The following is a 16,666-nucleotide window of genomic DNA, read 5'->3' as shown; positions in this document are numbered from 1 at the left end:
GTTTGGTCCATGGCCCATTTATGTTACCAGCAGTACTATATATTTTGTTCCAACACAGAAGTGAAATGAAGAAAAAGATTCTGGTATCGTTAATTGAATCTCAAAACACTTGAGAAACTGCCGAAGCATTGTTGTCTTATTTGTTACTTCCTTGTGAGTATACGCATTGCAAAATGTTTCACGAAGATCGGAAAAAGAGAAAGGACACACGTTCTCCTTGCGAATAAGCCATGTTTGCACCTGCACAACTTTCTTGCAACTGGCGTGAGCAACGCCCTAGTAACCAGTAACCAAGGACAAAGTCTGGAAAAGTCTGTTATATGGGTTTAGGTCAATTTCTGATATAATTTTTTGCTCTGGACCAAGTGAATGTTGTTGGGTTGCATTTACTTTGGTGCACGTTATAATTCACAATTTCATGCTAATATGGCCGGTTTCATTATTATTATTATCTCCATTATCCTTCCCGACATTTTATTTTCACACAATTTCTCCATCAAATGAAAGTTATAACCTTGACAAGAAACCCCTTACATCCCCACAAGAAATTATAATATCAGCATCTGAATCTCCTGTTAAATCTGCTTTGTGTTAATTTTAACGACGTTCCACTTCCTATGGAAATGGATTATATTTCTTGAATCCCCATGACATTCAATGTGTAACGTTCCCTATGAAACTTAAACATGGGCATAAATGTGTGTTAAAAGAATTTCTGATCTTACCTCTACTCCGTTTGGGCCCGGATTCAGTTCAACACAGCCCATAACAAGGATCGAAGCCAATAGAAAACAGCTGAACCACCTGAAACTGTCATTATCACGTTTTCTACCAGCGAAACTTTCCATGATCACGCACTTCCCAGGTCTTCCGCCATTCCACCGGCCAACTGCGGCCCTCCATTGTTCGGTAGTTTCCCCCATGGCGCAAGCGGTTAATTAGTTTTACACAGACACCAACTTTTGATATTCAACACAAATTTCTCTTTACTGCTGTTTGTATCGTCGCCTAAACAACAGGCATCTCACAAAAATATAACTTATTTATGCAAATGAATTGTAATAAAATAAATAATTGCCACATCTTTTAGAAATATGTACAATTAGGAGTGCCGAACAGCGCTCGTCATGACTTAATCATCACACAGCGTGGATTGCCGAGCCCTGCTCACATATTGCCCGCTAAGATTTCTCCTTCTATGTAGCGACTGACCTTGTGGTTTATGTATTCTGGCTCCAGTAGCCGTGTAGAGAAAAAAGCTGGCTATCGATTGATATATAACATGACTCTGACAGATCGATTTAATCAGTGTTTTTCGACTTTGAAATATAGATCGATTATTGAACTCAACTGCATTCAGTCTCTGCTCTGTGGCTCCGTCTAGCGACGACGAATGGAGTAATATAGTTACGGTTACGACAGCTGTGTAGGACACATTGCAAGCTTTGCAACGGTATATGATATCAATAAGCTGAGTCAATGCATTCTCTGTTCTCCCCTTGGTATGAACAGATTCTATAGCACATATCTGCCGTCAGTCAGCCGCGATTATGTCTCCTCAAGACATTAATAGAACTGTAGACGACGGACGCATAGTGTGTTGTGAACATTTTATTCAAAGTTTCACTTAAATTCATCAATTATTAGGGAAGTTGTGCCCATATAAGTAAAATGATGCACTTTCAAGCTCAAAATTAAATCTCCAAGCAGAAAATCCTCCCACTGCACAGTATAGACTGGGAATTTAAATGCCCCTATGCTAAAGGGTTAATACAAATAGCAATACATACACATTACCAGGGGTCACTGATAAAACTATCACAAACAAAAAACAAAAGCCCCACGACACGGCTCACTGCCGGCAAAACAGGACGGGAAACTTCAATGTGAAAACACATACAAACCAATGTCGACCCGAAGGAAGTGCCCAGCCGGAGAGACGTTGCCGACCGAATCTGTAGCTACAGCCAGAGAGTGTTCTGGTGAGAAGGGTTCAGCCCAAATCAGTCCCTCCTCCTAAACCACCTTAACCTCCCTCTCTCGTATCAATCATCACCCACAGATATACTGCAATTACGATACTCAAAACTGCACGTTTGCAACACTGGCAAGCAATGTGTACCAATCATTAAAATTGACTAGTACTTTAGGGAAAGTAATTTAAAAATGCTGACGTGCCATCCAAATGACATTTCGTTAATTTTTCTTCTTCTTCTCGACAGACGGAAGTAGCTTCTATATGCACGTGGCCTATATTCACATAATACAGCGCCCTTTAAGCCTATCTTACCGCTGTGCTGCCTCCTGCCTCAGCTGCTTGTGAAACTTCTGGAGACTTAAATTTCTCTGCAGCTGCCACCGGCGCTTGTTGATTCAAGTCTTCAATCTGGAAGGATATGTAGCATCTTATTTGCAATAGACAGCAACAAATACAATCCTCTGGACTTCACAATTAAAAGTTTTAAAAACTGACTGATTCAAGCACTGTAAGCCCAGACAGTTTTGTTATCAAAACTTTATTTTACTGCACTTAAGTGCCTATTTCAGTTTGAGAAATAATTTTCTTTCTATTGAAAGTTTTACTGCATGCTATTTGTCATAAAGCCTTCAGAGTCAGCTTTCAATTATGAACCGAAACTCCGGTCCACCTAATACTCGCTGACTCGGTTGCTCGTGTATTCTACGCCCCGAGGTATTCGTGGGGAAACCAAGGAACATTGAAGGCAGTTGAACATAACAATCAATTAAATTAAATCCCAATCAATTTTGAAGTTAAACAAACAAAATGAATTTAATATGAAAAATTGATAAAAAAGCAAGAATTACAAACAAAAGAAAACCGTGTTACAAAACAAGAATACAATTAATCTTTCGGAAGATAAAAATTAAAGTTACACAAACATACGCCCAAGTGTGTCCATACTTGATGGCAGCCACACCTTCAACATCATCGAAAAACCCTTCGTCATTTTAAACAGAATACTACGTAAGGCCCCCCTTTAAAAATATGAATGTTTGTAGGCGCAGTTGGCTACCTACAAACTCCCCTTTAGCCGCCAGACCGGCTTTACACTGATATCAACACAATTAACTCATCACCTCGTACACTCAACCACAAGTAGATTCAAAAAAAATACATGACAAGTATTAATATGTGGGTCGCAGTGCTTCCTCAACACAAAACATCCGTAGTTCTCCTCCCGTAGCCACGCTACACTACGCTACGTCACACTTGTTACTTGGCGAAGTGCTTTAAATGTGATCACACATTTCAAACTAGCCACTTCCCAATACAACTCCAGGTACCCCATGGCACCTTCCACAGTTTCGGGTTTCCATACAAGACCCGTTGAAAAACTCGACCTCGCCATCTACCAAACCAGCCTCGACTTACACATCATACATGAATACACATACACACAACACTCGCACACACCCAACACCCAGTGAATTTCAATACACGATACGTACATTACAACGTTCTTTCCAAAGCTTCAACTTTTCCACGCGACCTTATTTACCTTATGGTCCGCGAAGAATCATGAAAGATCAAATCCCAATACATTGATCAGTCATCCGTTTGAATCACACCAGGATTCAAAGACTCGATCTTGTCTCGGCGTGACACACGCTCCCATGAGACCAAGATAGCCGCTAGCCTCCCTACCAGGCATAAGCTTTGGATCACGTGTTCCACTACGCAGTAGCTCGTGATCAAACTGGTGTTTCCCCCGTCTTATCGCGCTGCTACTCTCGCACAGAGGCATCCCATACTACCTTATGCAACAGTCTGCAGACGCGATACATTCACCAAAACACACAATTACTCTTTTCCATTTACACACACAATAGAGTAATATACGTAAGAAAAAAACAAAATAACACCAGCCACCTATATGACGATACACATACACGACAGTAAGATGAAGCCCTTTGTTACAACCGGGCCACACCCTATCACAAGTATACGATACTTACAATTTCCATTTACTCATTAAAAAAAAACTCACACCAGAAAATAAACTATATACACAAGCTGCAAATTCCGTCGACCATCGTAATAAGCATATCAGACTTAATTTTGAACCGAAAATAGAGAACCAAGAATTTTGAAGCCAAACGAAGCCTAACGCACGTCTGCTTATGATGACGGTCGAACCGGAAAGAGAAAGACCCAAGCCAGGTCAATCCTAATCACGCGTCTTCCCGAGCCTTGAGACAGAAGAGGGGGAAGGAAACGCTAATTGGCTACTAATGACGTAAGGGAACATCGAGGATTATGCTAGCTGGATCATCGTCTTGCGGTACTTCACCTTCTCGTGGCCAGCCAAACACAGTTCAAGTGCCGGCCGCCAGAGGTCATTGAGGCCCTGAACCTTAGAACGGTTCAATTATCCTACTGAACATCTAGCCCAATAAAAATTTTATAACATATTCCTCTGGTTTTAGTAATTAGTTTTTCAATCAGAAGCACAGAAAACCACTGGGCATTCCCTTGTTCTTATGGTTGGAAGGTCTGTGAAATGAACCATTGGACTTCCACTAGTATGTCATCAATATTCACTAGCATATTAACCACAGAAACATCATGAACAAAATGATCCCTATCTACTTCAGAACTGACAAAACTTATATCGGAATCGTCAGTCTTCCACAAGTTTCACATCTTTGTCTGGTTTGAAACTTTTCCTACTTGTAAAAGCCACGGTATCAACATAAGAAGTGAATGGGGGCCCAGGCAGTGGTATGGGTTCACACTGAGTGTGAACACATTCTTTGATTAATTAATATTATAATTTCTCCGAACAAATAGTGACCGAAATCTAAAAGTGGGTGACGATGGTGAGTCATTTGAATAAAAATTTTCTTGGATATTATCCATCGTCTAGTAAAATAAAATATATAAAATGACATTTCGGAGACAGGGATTAGCTCTATCTATTGGGCCCAACTGAGTAAGTACCTGAAGACAGAGATAGAGCCCCATCTCTGAAACGTGGTTTTATATTTTATTTTACTAGCTAATGGATAATATCCAAGAAAATTTTTATTCAAATAGTGACTGAGACAAGGCCGAGACAAAAAAAAAACCACTGACTGACAAGCTGTAAAATACTTAGTGTCAGTAATATCCCTGTTTTGTCCTCCTTTAATTGATCATATGCAAATGAGAAGACGTATCAATTCCTGAAACCTTTGTATGATCCAAGTTAAAAAATTCTTTACTATATATAACCACATATTGATCGTACTGAAACTCTTGACAGAGATTAAAAACTTTGTCGTGAGAACTACTGGGGAGATATATGACATTATTTGTTAATAAATAATGATCTAATGACAAACAGAAACCTTACGATTTTATCTTTCAGCACACAAGAACACAATATATTTACTAAAATGTTGGCAGAAAAACTGATGTTGAAAGTTATATAAATGTACCGAGTATGATGGACACCAACATGTGATGTGGAAGATCCATTGTGTTCACTGTGGCAGATGGGCTTGAAGGGTCAACAAATTATTTGAAAGAAACAGCAGTATTCTTTTAATTCTGAAATACTACCTGCATTACCAGAACAAAGTTTGCTCAGGATGGGTTAATACATTCTACGTAACACTTAGAAAAAAGTTGTTGATCTGAACAAGTCTTTTTTCCACAAGAGTATATGGCAATTTTAATGGGGATTAACAATATCTTCATTATTCTGAAATTTCATCATCTCGGTGTTCATTACATTGAAATTATATCATATGGTCACAAGACACTGTAGTAAACAGCCTAGTAAGAAATACAGGTAATGGAAGTTTTGCTAAAAATAATGGCCTTGTTACCTACCCTCACCAATAAGAAGTCAATAAACAAATACCACTCAGTACTACAATATTCTCTTGGGCAATCAGTCATGTCACTGCTGAGTTATAAACCAGAGTTTTACCCGGTGCCCAACGTGAGCGATTAAATGCGAGCGGTGCGAGTTGCGTGGGTGAAGCGGAAATATCAAACTGGCTGTTTGTGTGGCGCTGTCCTAGGTTACAGCGAAGCGGTCAGCCGCCAAAGTCTGAGATCAAATATTTTGATATTTTCACGCGAGTCGCTGCGCTGGCCAGTAAGGCGCGTGCGCAAGAAAGCTCTAACCATGCAGTTGAACCCTGCCGGCTCTCATGACTATAACCACATTATCCCAGAGGCCAGGAGGTGGTACGACATAGGATAATCACAAGGGTTAACCCAAATACAAATAAAAGCACTCCCAAATTACAAACATGTATTTAAAAAAATATATATACAAATTGAAAGGAGAACAAAGTTCCAAGGCTCAGGCTCCGGTCGGGGTTACAACTAGCTACGTCAAACAAAAAATAAGATCTATCTTTCTCCAAGCCCGCCCTCTTCGACTCGTTCTCTGCCCGGCAGACACACACAGACTGACTGCCCTGCTGTCCCATCAGGGCCTCGAAACCAGCGACTCCAAAGAACGTCGAGAGGAGAGATAGGCCACTTCGAGCCATGAGGCATGGCTCACAGTACACGGAAGGTGTATGCGCAGGAAGGCCGTGTGCTTCTATTGCAGTCTCTCACTTAGGACATAATAAGTGACACCCCATGCTACTTACGCAGCTCGCATAGCTCGCTTGTTATCGCTTACGTAGGACATTGCCTTAGAGACTGACTCTGTCTCCAGCATCTGAGTTGTCCTCGACTGACCTAGAGCCAGTCCCAAAATGTTGGTTTTTAACTTCGCACTGACACAGCTGATTGTCCAAGAGGATTTTATAGCATTCATTTGCCATGAAAGTTTCAAATCTTACAAAAGTAACAAGTTTATTTGGAACAATCAAACCTTGAAATGTGCTACAGTCAGGGCTGTGGAGTCGGAGTCGGTAAAAATGTACCGACTCCGACCTCGCTATAAAATATCTTAAGAAAACTTTCGCTACTGTGTGAGCCGCCAGAAGTTCATGATAACCAGTAAACAGGCTTAGATTTGAACCAGGTGACCATCGTGTTGCACAAATCTGCTTGCTTCATGCGGAGGTGAGTGGGACAGGTAAAATGCACAGACAAATCAAGAGGAATATAGGATTTTGGTTGGACTATTTGGAGATAATGTGTCATCTGCTAAAGATAGATATATCCAATGGTAAGATTTACTGTGAATATGGGTACTGAGCCTTCAGGTCCCACCCCCAAAACTATTGTTTCTTAACTGGATGAACGACTATCAACAGATGAAGAACACCAAGTTAGTAGTTGAACTACTAACAAAGCATTTTATTTATTTGTAGTGTTCTGTCTGACGACAGGTCCATATATTATGAACAGGATCCTTCCAACCTCTTCAGGTTGTCAGGGACCTGCTCATACACATATACATTCTTGGCACAGATGATCAGAAGTGGTTTGCCATTGCCTTCTTCTGTGTGTGAGTGGAGTAATTGTTGGGATGCCACGGAGAAACCGGGGAAGCCCCCAGAGGAAAACTCTGTGATGCCTAGACCACGGCCTTGCCCAACACAAGTTATAAATTTGAGCACCACCGGGAATTGAACCCGGGACCCCAGGCTTACAAGGCTAGTGTTCTGACCGCTAGACCACCGTGGCATAGTGAGGCTAAAATACCACTACATCCATCATTAGTAGGTCTGCAGAATGTACCCTTCTACTTTGGTACAACCTAAACAAAGTTACACTATAGTGACTATGTACTTGAGTGTCTTTAGCATGAACACAGGTACATCACCTACTGCTAATTTTCTAAAAAAAAAATCGTTCCATTTATCATAACTCGATGCAACATAAATATACTGTAAAGTAAAATAAAATAAATTAATACAACAAAACTCAACAAGTCCCTGAATTCAGATTTCTCAACAATATAAAAAATAAATACGGTGGAACCTCAATATAATACATGCAGTTATACCATGGATCTTGATGTACCGAGGATTTGATCATGTCCTCCACTATGATTACATGTTTTACACTGTTCACTTTTAATGCGGGTAGTTCACAATGCGAGTACTGATGCTGTCCCCCAACAGCTGCACTATATTTAGGTTCCACTGAACAAGTGAAAATATCTGAAATGAACCTACTAATACAAGTACATAATCTGTTAGAAAACAGTGTTGAACTGTGTGAAAACATCATGCCATGCATAAAAGGCATTACGTAACAGCCACTGTAACTTTTGCCATTCAACTGGAATACTTAACAAACTGTACGACTTTTCCATATATAATTAGTTTGCATTACTTTTAAAGTTTACTATTTGCAAATTTATTTAAATTACATGCTATTGTTTAAATTATATTTAAATAAGGTGACTTACTGGTTTCAGTCCTAACTTTGACATAATCTTGCAGGCTTTCTTCTCACCACTACTCTGCTTAGCTTTGCTGACCATATCCATGGGCAATCCAGCTGCAGTAGCTCCTGGGAAGACACCAGAAGTCTGGCCAGTTCCAGGCTCCTCAAGCTCTGGTATTGTGTCATCTGAATCAGATTCGGTCCCCGATCCTGAACCATCTCCTCTATTCTCAGTCATTAATGCTGTGGCTCTGTCCAATTCAGTCAATTCAGGCAATGTCACAATCTGCTAAAGATCAGACACAAACATTGTAGTTAAAAATACATACACACACATCTGAAACACAAAATTAACTGCTTATAAATGTAAACCTATAATAATAATGATTATTCTAGGAATTTTTACATAAACATCAAACCAATTTATAAACATTATGCCCACAAATAAATGCAGTAAGCAACAGCAAATTTGGGTAAATACACACTGCATGATTTCAAGCATCTGTGACAACTGAATACAATAAAATTAATTATACTAGGGAAATAACTAACTTAGAACTTTATATTCAATTTTTATAACCATTTGCATGTTGCATCCCTAATTTCACAAATGTTACATAACAGTCAATTACTGCTATAGATATGTAATTTTCTGTGGAAAATATTTGCCAATGCGTGGGTGATCACACAAGAAATAAATGCATTGACACAGATACAATAAAGTGGTGTGAAATAAGATAAAAACTGGTTTCATCCAAAGCACGTGCCAATAAACTCTTGAAGTTCTGTGGTAACATTATTCTGGATTCTTTGGACAACTTAAGAAGATATGATTGTTTCCTCATCTTCATAGGTTACATAGCATCAACAAAGTTCATATATGTGTGTGTGAACGTTCAAGATTTGAAGTGTTCCTGGGTGACAGCCTTGTATGAGAATGGAGTTAAAATCCAATGTTTCAGAGATTGTCCCTTGTCTACCATTGGGGTTATGTTGGAATGTTGTAAATTATCACAGGTTAGGTCATCTTATGATGACTCACAACCTGAAAAACTGGTTTTAACAGCACTGAAAAGTCACAGAAGTATTGTTACTTTAATTACTTAACCCTTTAAAATAGAGTGATGATAATTATATATCACTTTTTTAATAATTTGTACCTCTGTATTCTTCCTTATACAGCATTAACCAACTGGCCTTTCACAAAACTCAAACTTCAGTACTGTCTTCACAACAGCCCACCAATAATCCCTATCCTGAGCCAGATGAAACTAATCTACACTCTCCAACCCTATGTCATTATTATCCATTTTAAAATTATCCTCCCATTTACATCTATGTCTTCTGAGTGGCCTCCTTCCATCGGCCCTCCCAACCAAAATTTTGTACACATTTCACATCTTCCTATGTGTGCTACATGCACCACTCATCTCACACTCCTTTATTTTATCAACTAATATTATGTGGTGAAGAGTACAAATTATGGACCTTCTCATTAAGAAATATTCTTCACCCTTCAGTCACTTCATCTCATTCTCAAACACCCTCAAACTGTGTTCTTCGTTAACATGGAAGGCAAAGTCCCACATCCATACAAACCAACAGGTAAAATTATTTTCTTTTACATAGCAAGCATGAAGACAAAAAATTATACACAAACTCTATGGAAGCATTCTCCAGTTCAGTCTTCTCCCTTACTGTAAGTAACGTACAGATACAGTTGGCATCATAACTCAAGCCAACGACATTATAATCACTGAGCATCAACTGTAGAACTCATTCAATATGGCATGGACTCAATTGGAGATCAAACACAACAATTTGACAAAGCAACTTCGCTGTTAATTAAACTTGTATTAACTTTGTTGTGGGTTTCAGTTATTACATGCCTTGTTGTTTGAGATGGATATCAGTATGGTTGTTTTATGCAACAGACTCAAAGATACTTTAATGGCCACCCAGAGTACTTGTTTCTTTACATTTTAAAGTGTAGAGGCAAGAGAACTCTGTCAACTGTAACCCTCTGATTCTGCTCCAGTTTTGCACACTCCACTGTTTAGAGATCTCTGTCTTCTGGGTTGTTGCGCTGTGTAGTGAATATTCATCGCCCTGATGACGGAGGCAGTATGACCTCTGAAACGTTGGTAAACATCGGCCAGACTACACAGCTCAACAACCCAGAAGACAGAAATCTTCATATTCACTGCTGTGAAAACCTCAAATCTTACACCACTGTTTCATTTAATATGGAATTTTAACTTTCCACTTTTCATGTAATGAAAGGATAAATAGTTACAGTGACACCAACTGTTCAGTTAGTAGTGTGCGGGGGCAGCTGTGGTTCAATTTCTAATGAGGCACTTCTAGCCTCATTAATACACCACAAATAATCTAGTTATAAATGATAATACTGATGATAACTTTTGCTTGTTGACATGATTTTACTGGACTGCATATTCTCTTTCAAATATCACAATCAGTGCATTTCAGTATCCATTTCAAAATACTCCTGGTATGAGTTGCACATCAAAATTTTGAAACATATTGTTTGGTAATATATACGCGCACAGTTCAAATGAGAATTTAAGCACATACAACAATGTCGATTACTAGAAATAATTTATACTGAACGAACACAACAATACTATCACGATTGAACGACTGCAATCAATTAAGTTACTCCTTAGAACATAACATTCCACTTAACAGCCATATAACACGAATGATAATGCAACTTTGCTTACCTTACACCTTTCACAGACTTAAGTACTACAAGTGGAAGGTGGCTTGTATACCGTAGTAAAAACTCATGGTGTAATAGACATACGGTAACTAATATCATGTATACCTCAACTTCTACCATCTCATAGTATACAGCAGTGAAAACAAATAAAAACCTTGATATACTAAAATATCTCGTACACATGACATGAACGTAATTAAAAGACAAGCCAAATACCTTCGGCATTTTTAATTTCGACAGATTTGCAAACAGCCACACTGATAAATACATACGAAAACACTATGAAGGATAATCAATACAAGTCTACATAACTTTATATGGTGTTATACATACTGATGAAGCAGATACAATGCGATAAATTTCTGAAATGCTATTAATATCTTGATGTAAGATGGCTGTCTTCTGGGTTGCAGCGTAGATATAGTGAGGTGCAGTCTGGTAGATGATTAAAAGCCGCTTTTAATACGTCATTGAACTGAAGGTGGAAGCAGCATTACACGATGCTACAACCCAAAAGACATCTATTATTCCGGTACCGCAGTGTTAAACAAAAGAAAACTGCATGGTGGATGACGTAACATTCTACAGTGCTGTCACCTAACCACAATAGTAGTAAAACTACTCGTAACCATCTGTCGGGAACAATTGATATTAAAAACAACGGCAAGTGCTCAGTCGCTAACTATTTCAATGTAGATTGACAAACACCCTCTGCTTCCTCGCTGATGAAGTTGTTGAAATTGTGTTTAGCTTGATCTCAATGGCCTCTCTGATCATCCGGTCCTTGTATTTGGATTTGGTGGATAAGGATTGTGGTGTTCTGGAGTTGAATGGGTGACCCAGGTTGATACCGTGATCGGCCAAGGCGGATTTGTGTAAATACTCGAGACGGAAGTAGTGCTGGTGGTCCTTGATTCTGGTATCGAGGGATCGGCCGGTCTGCTCGATGTAGACTTTACCGCATTCGCAGGGCGCACTATACACGCCAGGAGTCTTAAGTCCCGAGGCATTCTCACAGGCCGAAGGAAACTGAAGATTTTCGGAGCAAGGCCTAAAATATTTTTGTCTAAGTGCTGGCTCAGGAGTCATATACGGGAGGTTACCGTGGACGGAAGACTGTTCTCCTTCTCAAGCAGCCATCGCTTCCCGAGGTCATCGAACATCTGAGGCCACGGAGTTCGAGGCCTCCTAGACTGCATTGGCTCCCGAAGATCCACAAGGAAATAGCACCATCGGCGCCCCTACCTATCGCCCGGCCCTCTATTTGGCAAGGCAGCTCTGTGATTAATCTCCACGTATTCACACCAATTTATTATTAAAACACTACATTTCAGTTGCTCGAAGCGTCTATTACATATTTTAAGAATCTTCTTGAAGTAACAAAAATATATGTAAACTTTTCCGGGAGGCCGCTTATCATATTCCCACACTTGTCTCCCGCTTAATTCGGCACATGAAGGCCTCTTGCGAATCCAACAATATATAACCCCGCCATCACTATTGTAAGGAACCCTAACCAAAAGCCAACACATTATAACAGCTGAAATATATTATATCTAAAGTTAATATTATTCTGTAACAACATATATCATAATTATTATATTTATGTAAACCATTTTTATCGCATGACCTTTGATGACTACAGATATAAATTTAAACATTTTATACATCCGACAAAATTTTATAATTTGTTTTTATTGTAATACATAAATAATTTTGCATGGTTACTACATATTAACTTCTTAAGTCTATACTTACCTGAGAATGCCTAATGTGGCCGAAACATTATACATTTAATGTTTTAATAGTTAATTTTTGTGATTAAACATACTTGCAAGTTGCGTGATTAAAAGTAAGGAGAAGTTTTATTGTTTATATAATCTGGAACGGGATGCTTTCGTATAATTCGTGGGCTAAGATTCTCTGTTCTTTCACAATAATTCAATTCAATTCATTTAATAACGTGCTTGACAACAGCCTAAAAGGCCAATAACAGCCAAGCATTAACAACAATACAAATCTTACAAAACAAATCTTACAATACTAAGGCAAACAAACAATGAACTGAATATATAAAGTACAATATTAATTTATTGCAAAATAATTAATATGTAAATGAGCTAATTGTTATGGATAAGTAAATTAAAAATTAAATTAAAATCAGTTCAATTTTGGACAAACAACATACAAAATAAAATATTATACTAAATAAATAATAATAATTCAATTCAATTCAATTAATAACAATAATAATAACGATAGTTTAAAAACAAACGCGTTATGCACACCCCCTGCGGCTAAGAGGACATTAACAGAATGTTATATCCTTCGTCCTTTGTCATAAGCGCGCATAAAATAATTATTTTCTGAAAGGTGAGCTTTTGACCATATTTATTACACAGTGCAGATAACATGGCCAACCAAACTCGTCCTTGGAAAGAAATTTAATTCAAATAATTGAGAAACATGAAAATTCATAAGATTATTAAGGAATATTTTTACTTTTAATCTGAAAGCAGCAAAAAGGATATTTATATTTTTAACTTGAAGTGAAGTGACAAACCCTTGTTATAAAAAGATAAACCTGCATCCGTTTTGTAAAAAATTTAAATCCTTTCAGGCCGGTCCATAATACTTAATCGCATGAAGAATTCTCTGACTTTATCAAAATATCCTTAAAAATGAGTAGGTTAATTTTTGGGAGGGAGGAATATGGGGCATGTAACCTGCACTTGTTATGTTTGCATTATCCCTGCCAGAAGAATATCTAACAAAGGATGATGAAAAATCTAGTTGTACTGAATAAAAGTACAGAATTTTCCGTTTTCATTCAGCATGTATCAATTAATATTTTTATATTTACGAATTTTAATAGCGAGTTAATTGTATTATAAAAATTAGAATCAAGTTGTTTCTTTTCTTCTTCCGATATTTAATGGCGTCTGAAAACATGTAACGCCGCGCAGTTGGCGACTGCGTCACCAAACAAACCTTGGCCGATATTTGTGACCTCACGTTCCTTTTTTGTGTGATATCCTGTTAAGGTGTGAGTATGGCAGTAACTAGGCCATATTCTCTGCATTGGACATGTTTCCTTCGAGTGTCATTTATAAGTTCATTTTAATATAGGCCCGGAAGAAGAACGGGTATAAAACAGAAAATTAATAAATAGACGAACGTACTGCTAAATGGTGTTCTTTTATTCCTTCGGTCATTTGCGGGGAAATTACTTAGAGGGGTGGATATCGGGTTATTCATCCACCCACCAAAAGAATGAGAGGTCGCATCAATGCTATTACTTCCGCTCATTACTTACTCGCAATTGACTCTGGATCCAATATCGCACGTGCTTCAGGAGGGTCCACAGGTACATAAAACAGTGGAAGGAAGGGCAGCTCCGAAAGAACTTCAGCATCTGCAGCAAGAGTTTGAGACTGATTTCTTTTTCTTTGTCTCACTTTTGTTTCTGCGCATACTTTAGATGAAGTCTAAGAGATTCGGAGAGAGTTTATGGAGAGGGATTATGAGGAATAGTCGCCAACTTCAGATTTAAAGTTTCCACATCCTTTTTAAACCAGGGGGTGGGGGAATAGATGGTTTAATCACCAGCACATCCACATTTGCTGTTTCAAATCTGTAATGACACCCGAAAACAATTATATAGCTTCGAGGATATTTCGTTGGGTCGCTTTATGGCACATTATTACAATATTACTACATATACTACTTCATAATATTCTAAATTTTAAAATTTCTATAAGACGTTGGTTTACCTACGTTCATGTCTTTCAGGAACATAAGTGGTGTAGAGAAATAGTCTCGTAAATGACTTTTTGACCGGGATGCACAGATCATTGGAGACTGGATTTTGCTGACTCATGACAGAGACCGGTGGAGGGCTTTGGTTAATTCGGTGATGAACCTTCGGGTTCCCTAAGCCATCTAGTTAGTTAGTTCAGTTCATTAGTGATGATATGAACACTTCATGTAACTCGCGTTGATAAAATGATAAATGTGTATAAAGTTTGTTCGAATAACCTAAGCGTATAGGAACAAGAATTTGGTATTAGCGTCGTTAAACCTCTGATCTCGGCTATCACAGCGTTATTTGTAAGTCTACTGAATGCGTGTATTGTAAAACGGTTTCTTTCTAAAATAACGCGGGGTCTAGAAGTCAAAGCGAATGTTGAAGCTATCTGCCAGGTGCTCGAATCTACAGGGTATACACAAAAGAACGGTGCGGATTCAAAAGTAAATAAAAAAATTATTTCTAACCTCACACGGGCACAACATACACCGTCAGCGGCGGCAACTGTCCACGTTTCTTATGCGTTAATTACAATCCTTCAATGCGTGCACCCTGGGTCACACGACACACATCCACACGGTAATCAAACTCATCCCAGACCCGGTGTAGCATGTCCGCTGTAATGGCTTGCAGTGCATGCGTTATCCGATCACGAAGTTCATGGATGGACGTGGGCGATGGTGCTACATAAACGCTGTCTTTAACGATCCCCCCAAAGAAAGAAATCGCACTGTGTAAGATCTGGCGAACGGGCTAGCCAAGGGAGAAGGTTGTTGTCTCCATTTGCAGCAGCACGTCCGATCCAGCGCTGTGGAAAAACACGATTGAGAAGCACTCGTACATTCCTGTGAAAATGGGGGGGGAGCTCCAGTTGTAGAATGTAATCGTCATAATTGGTATTCAGTTGGGGTAACAACCAGCTTATTAACTTTTAGTGTTAATACATCCAACTTATTGAAACTCTGGTAGTGTATAGAGTTTAATCGACTTTCACAAAATTGGATTTTATTTCACGGCTGACTGTATCCTATGGAGATTCAGAAACATGGAATATTACTCACTTCTATCCCCACAACAGTAAATGTGCTCATTCTGTTTAGAATTTGTCTTTCCCTGCGTAAAAAAGAAATTTATTGTTTTGAGCAATAATTAAGATGGCGGTTGTTTTTAAACACTCTGAATACGTAGTATAGGTTTTAAAACTAGTCTTTTATGCACACATATTACTTTATCCATACAATGTATGGTATTTGAGAACTCCAAAATAACAGGTAACAGCATTTTCCAACACATTCTTTGGATTATAACAGATAAATGTTCCAACAATAAAATCTGACTTTTAAACAAAACATTTTGTGCAGGTGCAGAGCTGCTAATTTATTGCAATTATCCGAGACTTTTCACGCATTCTTCCATGTTTCACAAAATTAGATGTTTATATCGTCAGTAATTTTATACTTTTATAATACCCAAAAATATACTTTATGCATACTTTAAAAATACTTTAGAGCCATTTATATTCTCTCGCAATTATATATTCTCGATATTTAGGTACGATAATACATTAATTAATAGTACAGTATTTAATATAACAGCCAAATACAGGCGAACCCAAAATAGAAACAATATTATACACAAAGAAAAATAAATAAAGAAATATAAATAATAGCAAATAATCCACCTAGGGAATACTAATATAAATGTAAAATGTTAAAGAAATACAAAAAACAGATAACCAAGCCACATGATTCGGAACTTTGAAGGGCCATCTGCAAGTGGAACATAGTGCTTGATGCAATTA

The 16,666-nt window shown here is 38.3% G+C and overlaps 1 protein-coding gene across 1 annotated transcript in view; it reads right to left on the bottom strand.

Moving 5' to 3' along the window:
* Positions 1-11,403, bottom strand: part of LOC110840682 (uncharacterized) — a 55,308-nt gene extending 43,905 nt beyond the window's left edge. The window contains 3 exon segments of the mRNA XM_087351547.1: positions 2,291-2,386; positions 8,337-8,603; positions 11,274-11,403. Of these exon segments, the coding sequence (XP_087207673.1) occupies positions 2,291-2,386; positions 8,337-8,603; positions 11,274-11,327 (417 nt within the window). The 5' untranslated portion in view covers positions 11,328-11,403.
* Between the last annotated feature and the right edge of the window lie 5,263 nt (positions 11,404-16,666).

This window comes from Zootermopsis nevadensis, unplaced genomic scaffold (genome assembly GCF_977971745.1).
Source record: "Zootermopsis nevadensis isolate Lab colony 2312 unplaced genomic scaffold, Znev_1.0 Znev_ptg000019l, whole genome shotgun sequence".
Taxonomy (NCBI): domain Eukaryota; kingdom Metazoa; phylum Arthropoda; class Insecta; order Blattodea; family Termopsidae; genus Zootermopsis; species Zootermopsis nevadensis.
This window is presented reverse-complemented; position numbering and strand designations above follow the sequence as displayed.